Here is a 19,746-nt window from a genome sequence, read left to right as displayed (position 1 = left end):
AGTTTACAGACCTTATCTAAAGAATACTTTTTGGGGGGAAATAACATGACATCACAAGACATCAAATGTTGTAAAGCTGCATGTCCTGAAAATATTTTTTGATTCACAGTGCATATGTATAACTTTGTTTTAGAAAAAATTTAACATGATTTATTATCTATAAGCAACTGAGAAAAACTGTAATAAAATGTTAATGTAAACGCTCTTTATTGGCATTGTGCAGGAAAATAAATTAGAATAAACAGAGTAAATCATAAATTCATGTGACATGCATGAATGTGCATCACATCAACTTTTGTCTGAATGCAGTTTACGATGCATATTCAAGGAGTATTTATAAGGGAAAGTCTTTCCACAGTCTGGACAGGAGAAAGGCCTCTCTCCCGTGTGAATCCGCATGTGTTTCTGCAGCGTCGAGCGGCGTGAGAATCCGCTTCCACACAAGGGGCAACAGAACTGTTTTTCAGAATGAGAATCGCTGTGGTGTTGTTTAAGATCAATCTGACTGAAGAACGTCTTGTCGCAGTACGCGCAGGGGAACGGCCTCTCGCCTCTGTGTTTGTATAAATGAGTTTGGAGGGCGGTGGAGTCACAAAACTGCTTCTCACACTGATCACAACTGAATCTCTTCACGCGCTTCCGTTTGTTTCCCGTATGGATAGTGAGGTGCAATTTAAGCCAGTCTGAACGACGGAAGCCCTTCCCACAGAGTTCACAGGTGTACGGCGCTTCTCCTGTGTGTATTCGCATGTGACTCACCAGGTTTAAACTCCGCTTATACTCCATGCCACACAAATTACAGCTGAATTTTTTACCCAAAGTCTTTTTGCCATTTGAAAAGTGGGCGATGGATGGTTCAGCTTCTGTTTTAGTATCTGAAGGACTTCCATCGGGCACCTGAATACTTCTCACTGTATATTTCAGCCGTTTGCAAAAGAGCACAGCTGATCCTTCCATTTTGCTCAGCACCAAAGTTTCCATACTCTCCTTAGTCGTCTCGGCCCTCGAAACTCCAAGAAAATTCTCAGAAGGCTTCATTTCGATGCAGTCAGGACTCCAAACCATCAGCTAGGGAAACAGATTGAATAGAGATGTAAACATTCAGATTTATTCCTCAACTGTTCTCATTAAACCCAAATTCCCCATAAATGAAATATACAATAACCTCATAAGTTATTTGGACAATTACCCCACACTCAACCTCAAATATGTAGGTTGTTGCTTTAGAAGAAACGTATTCTTCAATGAGAATAAGAGGAATTGAGCATATGTGTGAGTATGTAAGGAAGTTATTATGCACTAACAATTTAACAACAGGAAAGAGTCAACAGATGGAAGTCAGTGAACCAATGAATGTTCAGTGTTCACTGTTCAAATGTATTACTCATTAAACCATCCAAAATTCACATTAATTAACAATACAACAACCCCATAAGTTATTTAAATACTTAGGCCACTGTTAAAGGTACTATGTTACTTTTTGCCCTTCTAGCAGTTAAAAAAGCAAAACTGCATGCATTTTGTGGAAGAACATTGTTTTGGTTGTGCTTCGGCTCTGCGTGACTTTGCGGATGAATATGGTTATCCTACTGTTAATTAGACGATCACTACTAGGCTTAAAGGGATACTCCACTTTTTTGGGAAACAGGCTCATTTTACAACTCCCCCAGAGTTAAAAAGTTGAGTTTTACCGTTTTCGAATCCATTCAGCCGATCTCCGGGTCTGGCGGTACCACTTTTAGCATAGCTTAGCATAGATCATTGAATCGGACAAGACCATTAGCATCTCTCTCAAAAAAATGACCAAAGAGTTTCGATATTTTTCCTATTTAAAACTTGACTCTTCTGTAGTTAAACCGTGTACTAAGACCGACGGAAAATGTAAAGTTGCGATTTTCTAGGCTGATATGGCAAGGAACTATACTCTCATTCCTGCGTAATAATCAAGAAACTTTGCTGCCGTACCATGGGTGAAGCAGGCGTAATGATATGATGCAGCACCTGAAAATAGTCCCCAGCTCAGTAACTTCCATCGTGACCGGGACTAAGTTTGTCTAACCTATTAGACCTATTTTCAGGCGCTGCGTCATATCATTACACCTGCCGGACTCATGGTACGGCAGCAAAGTTTCTTGATTATTACACAGGAATGAGAGTATAGTTCCTTGCTATATCAGCCCAGAAAATCGCAACTTTACATTTTCCGTCGGTCTTAGTACACGATGTAACTACAGAAGAGTCAAGTTTTAAATAGGAAAAATATTGAAACTCTTTGGTCATTTTTTTGAGAGAGATGCTAATGGTCTTGTCCGATTCAATGATCTATGCTAAGCTATGCTAAAAGTGGTACCGCCAGACCCGGAGATCGGCTGAATGGATTCGAAAACGGTAAAACTCAACTGTTTAACTCTGGGGGATTTGTAAAATGAGCCTATTTCCAAAAAAAGTGGAGAATCCCTTTAAGAGATATAACCAGTGTAGATGGAAAGGATCTCAAGCTGACTAGGAGACGTTATTGTAGCTTTGCCCATTAATAGACACGCTACTTCCTTGAAAATAAATTCAGCAATCCAGCACAGCGCTACAACAACCATAATGAAATGATCTTCACAATAGATCAGGGTTTCTCAAACTCAGTCCTGGAGGGCCACTGTCCTGCACAGTTTAGCTCCAACTCTGATCAAACACACCTAGCTGTGAGTTTCTAGTGATCCTGAAGACATTGATTAGCTTGCTCGGGTGTGTTTGATCAGGGTTGGAGCTAAACTGTGCAGGACAGTGGCCCTCCAGGACCGAGTTTGAGAAACCCTGCAATAGATAATACTTTACAATGAACTCTGCTAGACAGCGACATATGGCAATTTATCTGTTCAATAAATTAACTTACTCACCTGTTGTATAATAAAAACGCCATCTTGCGTCGCTTTTACAACACTTCAAATCCCTCAGTTCTCGCCATCTCCGAAAAGCCAAGCCTATGTTGATTCTTATTTATTACGAGATCTGTTGCTTTCTATTTTTTTTGCCAGCAGACTCTCTTCTGGTCTTTTTTTTTTTTTTTTTTTAAGGTTGATTCTCCGGAGGTTTGAGATTTGGCTGCTCCATGTCAACCTTTCTCACTCAATTTTTTGTTTGTAATTTCACCAGTTTAACATCATGAAATAATACTTAAGTTGGAACTACCGCCGCTCCTCCACCAAACGTGCCGAATCTGCCATTCGTAAAACTGTGATAATGCGAGTCTGAAGGTGCCAAAAATATGCCAATCACCATCAAGTATTTCACTTTTTAGAGTGCTGAGGGAAAAAATATGTTGCAGAGGAGGCCTAAATTACATGATCTTAGTTTGAACTGCTCCAGCTGATAATGTACCAACTTTAATTACGGATATTCAATATTGAATATTTGACCGCCTACATATTTACCAAGACACCGTTTGAGCAGCAGCTACAAATTAAAAATGAACGGGCGAGTGACGCATGTACGCAAAAACTATCCCGAGGTCTAAAATAACACTTATGTTAGGCTTAACATAGTGAATCAGTGAAAGACAAAAGCACATTTAGAGACTGACTAATTAAAATTTTGAAAAAATAAATTTGCATACTGTACTTTTAATGTATGAAATTTGTTGCATTAGAAGAAACGTAGTCTTCAATGAGAATAAGTGGAATTGAGCATATGTGTGAGTATATAAGGAAGTTGCACTAACAAGTTAACAACAGGAAAGAGCCAACAGAAGGAAGTCAGTGAACCAATGACAGAACTTGTTTTCAAGATGCAAGAATATTAATGTTGTGCCTGTATGTTTAGCAAGGGAGTTTCCGGCTAATAGAACTACAGACTCTTTTAAGAAAACTGAGGAAAGGAAACCTTTGTTGTGCATGAGCCTTCATTGAGACAAGATTCATTAGATGTTGACTTTTTCCATTTACTCACTAATAATCACCCATTAAAGGAATTAAATACCAGCTCAAAAAAGTGAACTCAATTCTGCAGCATTTACATGAAAATGGCTTGATTTTGTTGAGTGACAGAGACAACATGGAATATTTGTGGTTTTAATACATTCACACACATGACTATTTAAAAACATTTAAAAATATATATATAAACAAGTTTTTACAATTATGTATATGTATATGTATATATATATATATATATATATATATATATAGAGAGAGAGAGAGAGAGAGAGAGAGAGATTTTACCCTGAATGTTGAAATTTGTTTGTCAGTTTTGTTTATCATTGTTTGTCAACTCACAAAAGTTAGACTCAATCAGAAACCTACTGTTAAATCATTTTATATCTTAACAACAAGGCATTTACTTACAAATCACCAATATTTCTCGTAGTTCCAATGAACAGAACATTCTTTGGTCCATTTATAACTTTCTCGTGCATGCTTTCTTCTTCTTTATTGCACGGTTGGACAGCATGACTGAAGTTACACAGTACTGCCCTCTTCTGCTTTTAGGAGGAACATGATCACATTCATTTGCCAGGGACCTTGGCTTGGAAGGTCCGTGTATTTTGTTGTTCTGATCAGAATAACACCCTTTACAACAGTTAGTTTTGGTCATTTGGTCATCTGTCCCATTATCGCTTTAGGACATTTTTGTATCGCTCGTCTGTGTTCCCAGTATGTGACCAGATTGAATGGAGTGGAAACGTTTTATAAATGGATAAAGAACTATTTGTGCTGTGAAGACAGAATATGAGATGTCATCCCTGACTTTTCACAATTTTTTTGTCACATTTTTTTTCAAAGAAAGATTATTATAATTAATTATAATTTTTATGTAAACGAGGTTCTGACAAAGGTCTTGTTTTCATTTACTGCAAAAGAGTTTGCAAAAGTTGGCTGATGTCATTGGTGGCCTTATTATTCAACTCTTATCAGGTGATACTGACTTTATCTCTTCAATATATAATATAAATAAGAGTTAATGATGTAGAAATTTTAGATAAAACATATAACAACTTTTTTATAAAAAAAAAAAATACAGCATTATACCAATGCAAATCATTCTGGAAAGCATTAGAATGTAAGCTATAATCAGATTGATGGAAATCGGTCAGGAAGGTAAAATCTACCGTTCAGCCTGAGTTTCAGTTTTGTGTTTATGAACTTTTAGGGCGTAACATAACAAGGATGTACTAAAAATGGAAAGGTTTTTCCCTTGCATTTTTCGTGTCCAGACGACAACATTGTCGAACAATCCATCTCAAATTCAGCCCCTGTGACTTCACTGAGGAAATGTACTGTCTACGTCCTCGCATTCCTGCCGTGATTTACACAGCTGCTGGGAGTTTATGTGTCTCTCTCTGCCAGGTGCTTGTTAGTATTTACTGAATGAGACTTCATGAGTTCAGAGTAATAAAAAATATCACTGATGTATGATGGGAGTCATTGGGAGATAACTTGACAAATGATCTGGCAAATCCTGTGCAATGCATATCCACAGGAAACAATCCATCAAAGCAGTGGCGTGCACAGGCCTCCTCCGGGGCAGGGGCGGAAGGACCAAAAAGGGCACTTTTTAAAAAAACATTTATTTTTTAAGCAGTACTCGTCTGTCTGTTGGGTTTTTATATACTTTAATGACTTCCTCACAACTATTTGGAATATCTCGCTCGATGGAGAGCAGCATTAGGTCAGAGAGCCTCTCTTCATTACCAATGAAAAGATGCTGATACAATTAGAATGCATTACACATCAAACAAAAATAGGGAAATGATGATAATATTACTAAATATGATTTACTTTACCAAACAAAACAGAGAATCAAGTTAGGTAATTATGAGGAATTCATGTTTAGTTATGTTGATGTTATAAATTGTATGTATGTATTCATTAAAGTGTTAGCTATCATGAAATCAGTAACACTTTACAATAAGGTTTCATTAGTTAAATTTGTTAACATGAACTAATAATGAACTGCACTTCTACAGCATTTATTAATCTTAGTTAATATTAACTTAAGCATTTACTAAAACATTATTAAAATCAAAAGTTGTATTTGTTAACATTAGTTAATGCACTGACTGGGACATAACATGAACAAACAATTAAAAGTTGTATTATTATTAACTAAGATTAACAAATAGGCCTACAGAAGCCTAACAAATGTTTTGCTCATGATTAGTTAATATGAATAGTAAACAAATGAACCTTATTGTAAAGTGTTACTATGAAATCAAAGATATAAATTCCTTACAATTTAGAGTTGGACATGGACTTAAGATTTCATTTCACTAGATGTATTTCCCCAAGCTAATAACACTTGCTATGGCCTTGGATAAAAACGAATGACATTGTCAGACTCAGAATGCGGCTGAAATCGAGTTATACTTTTATGATTGTTAAGCATAACTCACATGCTGCCGCAACTTTTACAGTAGCATGGTAGAATAAATGTAACTTTTCCGTATTTGCTTAATGTTACCTGCGCATAGCGCTGCAAAGGAAACTCCCCCTACCACTTCACCTCCGCCAAATGCTAAATTATTTAATATTTGTTTTGTATTATTATTGTTAGTGGCAATGGTGTATAAGTGTATTGTTATTTATTATAATATTTATTTTAATAATTATTATTATTTACATTTATCAGAGAGGGGCACAGTATATTTTGAGACAAAAGGGGCAGGGGCTTGAGCATTTAAACATTATACATTTAAAAAGTGATGACATTTATAAAACTGTTGCAAATATGTATTACGGTGTTTTTGTTGTTGTTGTTGCAGTCCTAACGGGACTTTTATTTTGACTCTTGTGCATAGATAACAGTTCACTGTTTCTGTCTTCACACATGTCTAGCATGTTTTCACGGAGATAACCCCTACAGAGGAATAAAATAACTCAGACCGGGACAATGAATGACCGCGAACTTGATCTCACGGAAGCGCAAAAAGCAACAAAGTCAAAATACCCTCCAATCACCAGGAAATACGAGTGTAAGTGAAGTCAAATTCACTGTCTATTCCGCATGCGTCATGTAGATCCAGTGACGAACACAAACAAAACGTACTTAATCGTGATTTAAATGTCCTTAAAAGTATGTCATTCATACATGAGAGTCACATATAAGTAAATGTATGGACGTTACCTGACGGGAACGTTACAGAAACGTACTATTAACAGGCGAGTGTACTGTGAAGGTTCATGAAAATGAATTGGGTCACGTGACTTGAGTCGCCAAGAGGTTTACGTCACCACGCACAATTTACGTAATGATAGCAAATTATTTAAAATATAATAATATATATTCACTATATACACCTAATTTTAAGATTAGTTATGGTAAAACGTGTATGAGGTAGTGATAGAAAAAAACAAACGCATTTGCTTTGCAGAATTATCTTTTTTTTTGGTTTCGAAGTGCTGAAACACTGCGCGCTAGCGACACCTGCAGGTCAAAACCGTGTAACCGCAACGAAAACTGAACAAACATGTAGCCTATGATGAACATTTTTACAAACAAATGTCTTCGTAAAAGTATGATCTATTGATAATAAATCATTAAATGTTAAGGGTCTATATAATCTGGGATATACTCCCAAAGTAGTTGTTTCATATAGTATTATATAATGTTCTAATACCTCAATCTTAAAGTTCACCCAAAAAGGAAAATGACTTACTCACCCTCAAGTTGTTCCAAACCTGTATGAATTTCTTTCTTCTGCTGAACACAAAAGAAGAATATGAGTAAACAAACAGTTTATTGACTTCCATAGTATTTTTTCATAAGTCAATGGGACCCATTTTGGTCACTCATACTCTTTAAAATATCTTCTTTTGTGTTTTCAGCTCTTATTAAAAAAAAGAGAAAGTGTTTGGAAGTAAAATATTGTAGTGCCGTGATTGCTCAATGTTTAAATTTTCATCTTTCTAATGTTTCTTCAAATGTAAAGAAAAAAAGATGTCTTTAAAGATTAAGACTTTATAAGATCACTGCGAAACCCCCCTTTTGGAAGCTTTATTTTTAAGAGTGTAGGTTTTAGGATTGAGTGTGAATCAAAATCATGTCATCATCAAAGCAATATCTGATCTTCTGTTTCAGACCTTGATCATACTGCAGATGTCCAGTAAGTATTTGCCTGTGTACTGTTACTTTATTGAAAAGATAGCTGGAAATCTCAAAGCTCCACTAATAAACATTGGATGGAAAACACAGTGGTTTCAAAGAAAGTATGTCATTTCTGCATAACTATTGATGTGATGAGTTGCTAAACATTGGCTAAGTACCGGAAGTTTACAGGAAGAGCAAGAATTTTTGGTAAACCAGCTAAAGATGAAGGGAAGAAGAAGAAACCCACCCTTGAATGATTAGAAAAACATTTTAATAGTGACATTCCCAACTTTGACGCATTTGCTTTATCGTTTTACTGTAGGATTCATTCATGGGGAGATTCTCTGGAAGAGGCTTTTGAGCAGTGTGCAATGGGAATGTTTGGCTACATGACGGATACAGAAACTGTGGAACCCACTGACACTGTAGAAGTAGAATCAGAAGGTGGGAAACAATATTCAACCTTTTCTTTTCAGACCACCTGGAATTACAGGATTCTACTGTATTAATAAACCCTAAATAAATAACACCAAAAATGGAAAACTAAACCTGTAGGCTTTAATCTCAAATCTCATTTGAGCTTCTGTAAATGAAATTTATGCTGAATTCCATTGGTTTTTGTGTGTCATGTGACCGATTGTGACTTGGTGAGTTTGAAAAGTACAAAGGAGATTTGAGAGTTACAACGATGGGAATTTTATAAATGATGAAAGGCTGTGTTTATGGTGGAAAAGTTTGGAATACTTAAGATTTTTTAATGTTTCTGAAAGAAGTCTCTTATGCTCACCAAGGCTGCATTTGTTTGATCAAAAATACAGTAAAACTAATATTGTGAAATATTATAACAATTTAAAATAATAATAATAATAAAATCATATTTTCTAAAATGTATTCCTGTGATCAAAGCTGAATTTTTAGCATAATTACTCCCGTCTTGAGTGTCACATGATCCTTCAGGACATTTCAAGTTTTGCATTTGGCAGACGCTTTTATCAAGAGCGACTTACATTGCATTCAGGAAACACATTTGATCGGTTCTTACATTCCCTAGGAATTGAAACCATTTTACAGGAAGGCGTCAGCAATCATTCTAATATGCGGATTTACCGCTCAATTATTATCAATTCTCAGTTATAAACAATGAAGCTTATTATTATCAGTGTTGTTAAACAAGTTTTGCTGCTTAATGTTTTTGTGGAAATCGTGATGCTTTTTTTCCAGGATTATTTGATTAATCTAAATGTCAAAAGAACAGCATTTAGAACAGAAATCTTTCGCAACATTATAAATGTCTTCACTGTCACTTTAATCGATTTAATGTGCCTTTGCTGAATAAAAGTATTCATTTCTTTTCTTTAAAAAAAACTTTTGAATGATAGTGTATCACTCTTTATATAAAGCATATATAAGTGTTAAACAGCAACTGTTTTCAACATTGTTAATAATCAGAAATGGTTCTTGAGCAGCAAATCATCATATTAGAATGATTTCTGAAGGGTCATGTGACACTGAAGACTGGAGTAATGATGCTGAAAATTCAGCTTTGCATCAAAGGAATAAATTACATTTTAAAATATATTCAAATAGAAAACAGTTATTTTAAATTGTAAAAATATTTCACAATATTATTGTTATTACTGTATTTTTAATCAAAACTATGCAGCCTTGGTGAGCAAAAGATACTTCTTTCCAAACTTTTGGCCGATTGGAGTTAATAAATGTAGGAATAAGTGCAGGAGTGAATTAATGATGCCAAAAGGGTCCGGTTTGAGTAATAATGCGTAAAGCTTTTGTGTATGCGGGAAGTGCAAACAAACAAGATGAACGTCCGGACACAGAAACAATGTGGAAGATTCATTTGGCTGAGGACATGAAAAAACATAAATACATATGGCTTGTGTGTGTGTGTGTGTGTGTGTGTGTGTGTGTGTGTGTGTGTGTGTGTGTGTGTGTGTGTGTGTGTGGTTTATATTACATTGTGGGAACCAAATGTCCCCACAAGGATAGTAAAACCTGAGATCACCTCCATTGTGGGGACCAGCCAGCGGTCCCCACGAGGGAAATGGGTTAATAAACATACTAAATTATATTTTTTTGAAAATGTAAAAATGCAGAAAGTCTTCTGTGATGGGTAGGTTTAGGGGTAGGGTTAGTGTAAGGAGACAGAATATACCGTTTGTACAGTATAAAAAAACCATTAAGTCTCTATGGAGAGTCCCCACAAAGATAGTGAACCAGACGTGTGTGTGTGTGTGTGTGATTCATTTGCCTGAGGACATGAAAAAACAAAGTTCTTTTCCATACCTATTGGTGTGTGTGTGTGTGTGTCTGTTTAATAGTCACTTTCACACAGAGATTCCGGAAAATACACGGATAAAGTGACCCGTGATTTGACCCGGGTTTATTTGATTTTGGTTCATTCACACTGCCAGTGATTTTCCGGAGTCAGAGAGTGCGTTCACACACACAACCCGTGTATGTCCCGGAAAGACACGTGACATCGATGTGACTTGTAATGTCTCAGCAGTGTCTTCAGTTTGCTTATGAGCTGCGATTTCTCTCTCTCGTGTGTGTGTGTGTGTGTGATTAATTTGGCTGAGGACATGAAAAAACAAAGTTCTTCTCCATACCTATTGCCGTGTGTGTGTGTGTGTGTGTGTGTGTGTGTGTGTGTGTGTGTGTGTGTGTGTGTGTGAATTTTTATAGTCCCCATGAGGGAATGCAAAAACCTAGTGTGTGTGTGTGTGCTCAAACTGCAGACAGTTCCTTGTTCCAGTTCGTATCACAGAGCCACTGAGCCACAGATAAAAAATAGTGCTGGAATGAATGTGTGCACTTTCCTTTCTTGTTTAATCAGGCTTGCTGTTTTTGGATCAGACTTTAGTGACGTGAACATAACACCAGTGTTGTCAGATCGGGCAGATTCCAGCCCAATCGGGCTTCTTTTGATCAGGAGAAAGATGCATTGGGTGGGTGGTCAAAAATCAGCATTTTTTTCCTCTTCGTTTCTATGTTATTTTACGAACACAAAAAAGTCCTTATTGTAAGTCCTTATTGGTTCAGTTTAAGCTAGTGGGAGACTGACCAACTCTCGAAATGCATATTACACCTGTGGTAGGAGAAGGCTCCTGGTAAATATGATTGTATCTCTGAAATCATAGCACAATTGAATGATTTAATCAAAATCGAAACTGAATATAGGACTATACTACTCCTGTCCAGCATCAGGTCATCTTTTAAACCGTCCAGAATGGACTCTGGTACTCGACCCGTGCTTGACAGCTGCTGGACTTGATTAGTTTTGACTGTGCAAAGTTCTGCATTATGTTCTACCATATGTATCAATAAATTACACATTTTTGTCTTGTCATGGTGTGCGCATGAACTTGCTGCATTCCTATCACTTATAATGGGCACTTTTTGCACTTAAATTGGATTATTCTTACTGTTGACATTAAATATGATTTCTTTCTGAATATTTTAGTCATATTTGCTAATTCTCTTTGAAGGATTTGCCCTGTTTTGATCCGGTTTCCTGGGAAATTAATTCATTTTTATTCATTTGTCATCATTATCCTGCTTTAAAGGATTAGTTCACCTCAAAATGAAAATTTCCTAATAATTGACTCACCCCAATGCCATCCAAGATGTCCATGTCTTGCTTTCTTCAGTGGAAAAGAAATGAATTTTTTTGAGGAAAACATTTCAGGATTTCTCTCCACACAATGGGCTTCAACGGTCACCAAATTGTTGAAGTCCAAATCAATGCAGTTTCAAAGGGCTCTGCACGATCCCAGCTGAGGAATTGGGTCTTATCTAGCGAAACGATCTGTGTCGGATGACGTGACGCGTGACCTTTCCAACGTGATTACGTAATGTCTGGCGCGTCGCAGACCAGCACAAGACGCACAATTGTGGTTAAAAAGTTTATCTTTTTTAATGGCCGGTCGTTTCGCTAGATAAGACCCTATTCCTCAGCTGGGATCGTGCAGAGCCCTTTGAAGCACTTCAAAGCCCTTTGAAACTGCATTGATTTGGACTTCAACAATGTGGTGACCGTTGAAGCCCATTGTGTGGAGAAAAATCCTGAAATGTTTTCCTCAAAAAACGTAATTTCTTTTCCACTGAAGAAAGCAAGACATGAACATCTTGGATGGGTGGGGTGAGTAAATTTTTAAAAAAAATTCATTTTGAGGTGAACTAATCCTTTAAGGAGATAAAAATTGCCCTTTTCAACCTTGATTTACATGGCAATAAAATTATATCACATTATTTTTGCTGTTAAAGTTTTGGGCGGGTTTTCCTTAGAATAGGTGTGTTTTGAGGAGCTTTTGGGCTGGAGATCATCCAACCAATCTGGCCACACAGAGCAAGCCTGTATCTTTTTCTTGTTTGCCAGTTTCATTCGTGATTCACTCATAATTTTGTATATTTATGATGATGTGTATCGTATCATGAGGTGCATGGTGGTGACACCCTGCCCTACAGAGTGAGGTGAAGCATTTACTGGAATTTACTGCTGAGGAGTAGACTAACTATTTCATTCAATTTTAATTAGCTAAGTCTAGTAGTTCTCAAAGTGTGCAGAGGCAGAAATGAAAACTGATCTATATAGCCGTTGCATGACTTCAGATGACCAAAACATTTTATGAGACAAAAGACCACATCTATAGTGCTTATTATTCAGTTTTTCAGACTTTTATGGAGCAAAACACTGAAAACGAGCTATTTTCGTGATTCAGTAGAGAAAAAAGTACAACATTAAACTGAGGTCATATTTTTGAGTTTATTTACTTCTGGTTCAGATCAGCTTAGATGTGAGAGCCTTTGGATATTGTCTTATATGGGGGGGCTTGGAGTCAAAGAGGTTCAGAACAGTTACTTTAAGCAAAAGCTACTGAAAATTTGTCTTTTTGTTTTTCATTGTACATCATCCTTGAATTGATTTTTCAAATATTATTTAGAAATTGTTAAAGATTTCATAAGCTTATTGTGTAGTTGTGCTTGGAGTCAGTTGTATTATTTGTGATCACGCAAGGAAACATGGCAAATTGTTGCTGTGTACAAAGAAATTATGAATACATGCAAAAACAAGAGAGAACCAACAAAATATTAATAACTGATTATGTTGTAGTCAGTGTTTTTCTATGTTTTCTTATTTCTCTCTCTCTCTCATAGTAAAATAAAACTATGAGAACAAAAAGTGATTGCTTGGTGTGTTTTGTTTTGTTTCAGGAGACGATTTGGAGTCACTTCTTTTCCATTTTTTGGACGACTGGCTCTTTAAGTTTAGCGCTGATTTGTTCTTCGTCCCAAGGGTAACACATTGACATGTTGATGTTTTATTTTCCCTAACCTCAATCTATTTTCCAACAACCTCCCATCTCTTCCTGTTTTTCAGGAAGTCAAAGTGCTGCATATAGATCGCATGCAGAACAGAATCCGCTCTATTGGGTAAGTTCTGACTCCAGGAAGGCTGAGAGCCTCCTTCCAATAAGTCTTGTACCTCAGGGCCCACAGAGTTATATAAGAGTATATAAGGCAAACATTCAGCAGAACACTTACCTTTTGTGTCTTGAATGACCTAATTTTCTTCGGGTTGGGTCTACATAGCCAGACAGGAAGCTGATTCAGGTGATTCGGAAAGATCCAGAAAGACTCAAAATGATGTAATCCCTACATTCTGTATCGGATTCATAGTGAAAGTGAGATTTTCACTGGAAATCTTTCATGGTGATATTCTGATGAAATTATTTCAACATGTAACACCATCTGACTCAAATTTCCCGGGAAAAAGAAAGGCAATACACCTGCTCTAATACAATGAAATATTTGATATTTATATTCAGTTTACAAAATAAATTATTTAGCAAGAGTACACTGATACTGTGTATTACAAATGAATAAGATGATTTTTGCCTCTAGATTGGTGTCATTTTAGGAGCTTCCAAATCTTTTGGTGTAGTCAAGTCAAGTTAAATGTATTTATGTAGCGCTGTTCACAATATACAATTGTTTCAAGGCAGCTTTACAGAAAATCATAATGTTATTGTTTATAATATCTTAATATCTTCTTTCCTTTTAGTCTCATTAAGCAGATAGGATCAAGCAGTTGAGATTTGATACAGTAGTGGCCAAAAGTGACGTCTGGCCTAAGAAAATGCACATTTTCATCTATTCGAATATAATACAAAATTTGTTAAAGATTTTGTGAGCATATTGCTAGCTGTGCTTGAAGTCAGTTGTTTTATTTGTGATAATGCAATAAAATTGGGCCAGGCGGTCATACAAAGAAATTATGAACACATGCAAAAACAAGAGAGAACCCAATAAACTATTAATAACTGAGTATGTTGTAGTCCGTGTGTGTTTTTCACATGAGCTTTTTTGTCAAATCATTTTGTCAGATGAATACCTTAACCAAGTGTTTTGTTCTTCACTCTTATTTAAAGTATTTAAAAAATATATGAACTATTTTCCTCATATTGTGATGGTTTAGTTGAACTTGTAAGGTCAACTCTAGACATCACTTTCAGCCACTACTGTATATTGCTTTTCGTGAGTATACTGTATATATGTGGGTAAAGTTGGACATACTTCACAGTCATTGTAATTCAGGCCAACCTATTTAAAAAAAGCATCAAAAGTAACTTTCACTGCTTGATTTCCTCGTGCCCTGAAGGCGGCCTCACATTCCTGTCTGTGGCTGGCTTTCCCAGCAGTGACTTTCACTGCAAGTATTTGGAATCGGGGATTTCAGAGTGTGTGTTCTGAGACACAAAGGCCTGAGGATCCAAATGCAGTTTTGAGTAATCCAGAATCGTAATCAAACACAGACAAATGTACAATCACAGGAAGGCAGACCAAACAAACGAACAGGTGTCAGAGGCAAAAATCCAAGAGACAATGTAACCAGGGAGAATGCTCAGAAATGCAGTATAAACACTAAACAAGACTTCGCAGGGAATGCCAGAAAGAACCAGGCTTATATAGGGTGAGCAAACAAGAAGATGAGACACAGGTGAAAACGATGAGTGCTAACGAGTGACAACGGTCTGTTGTGGAGTGCCCCCTGGTGGCTCTCAAGGGCACTCGTTACAGTCTGCTTTCTGAGAACTACACGTGTGAATGATGTTTACCTAAAATAACTTTTATTCTTTCTCCCTTTTTAATTTGTAGATGGGGTGAAGAATTCAGCATAAATAAGCACCCACAGGTAAAGTCTGTCTGTCTGTGGCCACAGCTGTGGTCTATAAAATAAAAACACATCTGTGGTAGGCATTGTTTTATCGAAACCACATCTTTTTAAACAGTAGCTCATATGATGTTGGTATGCAATGAAGCCTATAAAGAAAACGCATCAGTGGGCATTTATGGTTTGTTGGTTTTTTGATGATCCATTATGGAAATCCACCAGGCTTATGAGGTCTTTCTGACCGCAATAACAATTGGAAGCTGGAGCTAAGTCACAGCAGAGTCATGGACGTTTCATAATTACAGTGATTTCTGCAAGCTACAAAACACATTCGTCAGAAGTTGAAGATGAGCAAAGAAACATTAAAATGACCACAAAATCACGAGAATGCATGCATAACACCTAACCAGACTCTTCTAGCTAAACTCAATCACTATGCATGATTGGACATGTTTTCTGTTGCTTGCATCAGCACTGAACCAGAGTACAGAATTAGAATGATCATATAAAAATAATGGGAGAAATTATAATGCTCAATACGGAATCCATATAGTAGTTTGTTTGTAGTACATGTGCATTAGCTGGACCAGTCTGAAAAATACCTTCTTCTTTTTTTGTTATTGCTAAATTTATGATGCAGTTATTATCAGATTTAATTCCTGATTTGAAATATACTAATGAAATGTAACTTTATCACACAGATATTGGAGTAGATTGGAGCTTTACAATCATGACTGTGTTGATACTGACTACTGTCTATGTTATAGGCAACTTAAGTACTGTTATATAATGTTTATTACATTATGATCGTTGTTATCTTGTACTATGTGTCTTGACATTTTTACAGAGCTGTTTATACCCGAGTCTGATTTATCTCTAAAATAGTGTATGAATAGTGGAACATTCATCTGTTTCAGTCCACTTGTTTCCAAACATAATAAAGCTCATCCATAACAAGCTCATAATAAAGTATTTCTGACCACAGGACACTGTTGTTCCAGGTGTTCTACATTATTTAACTTGTGAAAGTGTTTGTGAACATGTACTATGTTTATTGATTCGAGCAGATCCTTTTAAGTCTTAAGAAACACCGGATGAATGTCCAAGCAAACCACTGGTTGGGCGTTTCTGGCCCCGGGTTACTCACGCAAACATTGAAATTCCCTGTGTGGCAAAAATTACGCTTTCATTTAAACAGGCATCATATTCCAAAGATTTTAATGCTTTTATTTTCTTGTTTCGCAGGGTACAGAGGTGAAAGCAATCACCTACTCTGCTATGCAGGTACATGATACAGAAAAGCCAGACATCTTCGTCATCATCGATATTTAAAATTACAGCTGATTCAAAACCTCATTTTAAATGACATGATCTGAAAAGATTGTACCTTAGTTGGAATGGGCATGTGAGAGGTGTCGTTTCTGTAAACTGTGGAGTGTTGTGTGGATTACATGGCTGAAATACTATATATTTTGGACTGATTTTCATGATTAATAATATTTAAAAATCCTTTTATTTTGTGAAAACATAAACATGACCCAAAATAAATACTGTCATTTACAATGACTTAAACATCAAGGCTATGCATAATCAAGCTTATTTTTGTACTAAAGTAAAAAAAATAAAATGCATCTGATCAATCTCATTATATTCTGTTCATTTTAATGCTAGGGTGAAAGTAAACCTCTCCAGTGATGTGTGTGTGTGTGAAACCCTTTGACATCAGCAGCTATACAATGACTTTCAGTGATTTGACATATTTATACAGAAACAAACATTTGTCCAGTCAATGTTTTTAAATATATCAGTCTTAAAGCTGAAGTGTGTCATTTCTGAGGCTCAAACTCATGCAATGGGTTGAGCCAGTGTTCAGGCATTGCTAGATATCACTTTATGGACCCTTTTCCATTAATGGAAATTTTAAAAGTAGCTGTGAATTCTGCAAAATATCATTTTAGTTAAATTTCTTAGACTATTCTTGATTCTTTTTATAAAAGCTAAAAAGCCTGAAATGTATGATTCGTTGAATTTAATCAATTTTTTTATCGTAAGTGGTTGCACACAATTGATTTTAGCTACATTTAAACAAATGCATTAAGTTGAACCAGAGAATGTCTAATAGGAAGAGAATTGGCACTCTCTGCTTACTTCCGGGTTCTGGATTGGTTGCAGTAACACGTCTCTGTCCATGCGGGGGCGCTCGCGAGCGAGTGCAGAATGAATGGAGGTCTATGGCGAAAAACCCTCAAAATCCACTTTTCTCAGGATATAATTTTTTGTCTAGTAATTTGAATGTTGTATTCGAAAGGAGATGCAAAGAAATTACACATTGCTGGGTGTTAGATTTTTTAGAGCCACTTATTTGGTTTAAAAAGTCTTTTAAAATGTCAATGACGTCAGAATGCTGACGTCATTAGCAGAATGCTAGCGTGTTATGGGCAACAACAACTCAACCTGTAAGAAATCGAAAAGAAATAAGTACTCGTTCATTCATCTTTCGACCTATAACCTATGTTGAACTTGCAAAGCCTACAATAAAATCTGAGATTTCTCAACGGCAATCGGGTGAAAGAGACACATTTAGCCGTATAGCCCCATTGACTCCCATTCAGTCTGCACTCGCTCGCGATCACCCCCAGTGGAATTCTAATGGAACTGCAACCAAAATCAATACAATGGGGCTGAATAGGGAGTGCCAAGGCTCTCCGTAGACGGGCTCTGGTTGAACTAAAATTGATTAAGTTCAACTTAATGCATTTGTTTAAATGTAGCTAAAATCAATTGTGTGCAACCACTTACGATACATTTTTAAATTAAAGTCAACGAATCATTTTTTTCAGTGAGGATTTGGGAGTGCAAGCTAAACTAATGGATTGCAATTACAACAAAAATCACACACTTCAACTCAAATGGTTTCTTGTACTTCTCTACCAAATCTGGTTTATAAACTTTAGTTGAGCAGCATAACTACTTTAAATACAAGAATAAAAGCCCACATTGGTAGTAGTTGTAAGTTCAACACAGGAATATAAATTCTAAGCTATTCATAGGAATTATGAGTCAGTCCAGTAATATGAAGTCATCTCTGCTTGCAGTATAGCCATAGCAGAAGGCCTGTTGAACACAGGAGGAAGACACACAATACAGACAGAACCACAACAGATGTTCTGGAGTTCTGGATGTTCTCATCTGAAATAAAAGACAATGACAAATTACTCTACAGAATTCATTTCCAAACACCTTACAGTCAACATAAAACTGAGCAATTTTACTCCTATAATGACGTTTCAAACTGAATATTCAGTCATATTTAACATAAAAGTGAAAATTATTTTTCCTTTGAAATATTGTGCACTGATGAATCAAATTTTCATTTCTTTCAATTTCATATTGAGTTTAAATTACACTTTATCAACGGTCAAAGATTTGGGGTCAGTGGAGTTTGTAATGTTTTTGAAAGTCTCTAATGTCGCAATATAAAAAATATGCAAACTTTCGCGTGCGCACGAGAAAACTATCGCGTGCTCAAGCGTTACAACTTCCGGTTTGCGTTATAGCGTCTTTACTACTTTAAAATGTTGATTTTGAAATTAGTGAACATCACCATATTTATGATTTGAAAAAAAAAAAAAATACAATTATAAATGAAAATTTCTAAAGACAGTTAATCTTTTACATAGAATATCACAAAAATATTAACAACTTGTTTTTTCAACATCTTAAGTGAAAGTGCACACAGTGAACGTTTCAATGGCAAGAACAAAAACAATCTGTCAATGTCCTATTACAGGCGGAAAGGTACAAAACAGTAAAATGGAAGTGGTGCCATAAGATCTCAGTAATTAATCAGACACCACCATCTATTGTGTGTGCATTTGTGTATGAGAAGTTTTTTTGTATTTTTTTTTTCTTTTTGTGAGAGAAGAGGCATTGACATAGAATGGAAGCATTAGTCAAAAATTATTGTAAAAACTAAATAAAATCAAAAACTACAGACTGTTACACATAACACAACAAAGTTTTGCCTATTTGCTACAAATGTGGGAAAAGGGATGAGATGAGTGTATGTTGGATGCATAAAAGCCAATAAGCCAAGCCTGCAACCTTCAGCCAATAAAGGAAAGGAAACCGAAGTCTGTTTTTGTAAAGATATAAGGTGATGGAGAAGAGATTTCACAGAACCGTTTTTGTGGGGAAATAGCTTATATTATGAATCGACTTCCTGTCCACTAATCTTAACACAATACTTTTGTTGGGAATGATAGGCTATTTAGAACAAGGTTATTCTATGAGAGAATGCACAGAAAGGAAAATACAGATGTTTTCTTTCTTTGACTTTCAGGTTTTACCAGTTATGATAAGACTTGAATTGTAACTGCATGTAGGCCTATGCATATGACGTTGATTATGCATTTTAATGAATAAAGACAACATGAATTTAATTATAAATATGTTTGTTGTTTAATTAAAATAAG

The 19,746-nt window shown here is 36.0% G+C and overlaps 3 protein-coding genes across 5 annotated transcripts in view; 1 reads left to right on the top strand and 2 right to left on the bottom strand.

Annotated features, from left to right (window-relative positions):
• Positions 1 to 185: 185 nt before the first annotated feature.
• Positions 186 to 4,459, bottom strand: LOC311279894 (uncharacterized protein). Of its 2 annotated transcripts, none has more exons than XM_084391682.1 (2): positions 4,335 to 4,459; positions 186 to 1,068 (listed from the first exon to the last, which is right to left on the bottom strand). In XM_084391682.1, the coding sequence occupies exon 2, from the start codon at positions 1,063 to 1,065 to the stop codon at positions 289 to 291; it is 777 nt and encodes a 258-aa protein (XP_084247808.1). In that variant the 5' UTR covers positions 1,066 to 1,068; positions 4,335 to 4,459; the 3' UTR covers positions 186 to 288. The 2 variants fall into 2 exon arrangements, with proteins under 2 accessions (XP_084247808.1, XP_084247807.1); XM_084391681.1 differs by lacking the exon at positions 4,335 to 4,459 and adding an exon at positions 2,892 to 3,028.
• Positions 4,460 to 6,772: 2,313 nt separating this feature from the next.
• On the top strand, positions 6,773 to 16,654 carry zbtb8os (zinc finger and BTB domain containing 8 opposite strand). The gene is made up of 7 exons (XM_084391680.1): positions 6,773 to 6,961; positions 8,068 to 8,092; positions 8,399 to 8,520; positions 13,312 to 13,394; positions 13,478 to 13,530; positions 15,256 to 15,292; positions 16,517 to 16,654. Exons 1-7 carry the CDS (start codon positions 6,880 to 6,882, stop codon positions 16,601 to 16,603), a joined length of 489 nt encoding a protein of 162 aa, XP_084247806.1. The 5' UTR covers positions 6,773 to 6,879; the 3' UTR covers positions 16,604 to 16,654.
• A 280-nt stretch (positions 16,655 to 16,934) lies between these two features.
• LOC311279891 (V-set domain-containing T-cell activation inhibitor 1) overlaps positions 16,935 to 19,746 on the bottom strand; it is a 57,615-nt gene continuing 54,803 nt past the window's right edge. Inside the window, exon 4 of one of the 2 annotated variants that reach the window (XM_084391679.1) lies at positions 16,935 to 18,460. In XM_084391679.1, coding sequence (XP_084247805.1) covers positions 18,351 to 18,460 — 110 coding nt within the window. In that variant the 3' untranslated portion in view covers positions 16,935 to 18,350. The remainder of the gene's footprint in view (positions 18,461 to 19,746) is intronic. The other variant, XM_084391678.1, reaches the window with a different exon arrangement.

The sequence above is a fragment of the Rutilus rutilus genome, assembly GCF_951802725.1.
Source record: "Rutilus rutilus genome assembly, chromosome: 20".
In the NCBI taxonomy this organism is placed as follows: Eukaryota; Metazoa; Chordata; class Actinopteri; order Cypriniformes; family Leuciscidae; genus Rutilus; species Rutilus rutilus.
Note: the sequence above shows the minus strand (reverse complement) of the source record. Positions and strands in the feature narration are given on the sequence as shown.

Coding starts and splice junctions, on each gene's coding strand:
- zbtb8os (XM_084391680.1), top strand. CDS start 6,880: ATGAATGACCGCGAACTTGATCTCACGGAAGCGCAAAAAGCAACAAAG. Junction 8,093..8,398: donor GATCATACTGCAGATGTCCA/GTAAGTATTTGC, acceptor GTTTTACTGTAG/GATTCATTCATGGGGAGATT. Junction 8,521..13,311: donor TGTAGAAGTAGAATCAGAAG/GTGGGAAACAAT, acceptor GTTTTGTTTCAG/GAGACGATTTGGAGTCACTT.
- LOC311279894 (XM_084391682.1), bottom strand. CDS start 1,065: ATGGTTTGGAGTCCTGACTGCATCGAAATGAAGCCTTCTGAGAATTTT.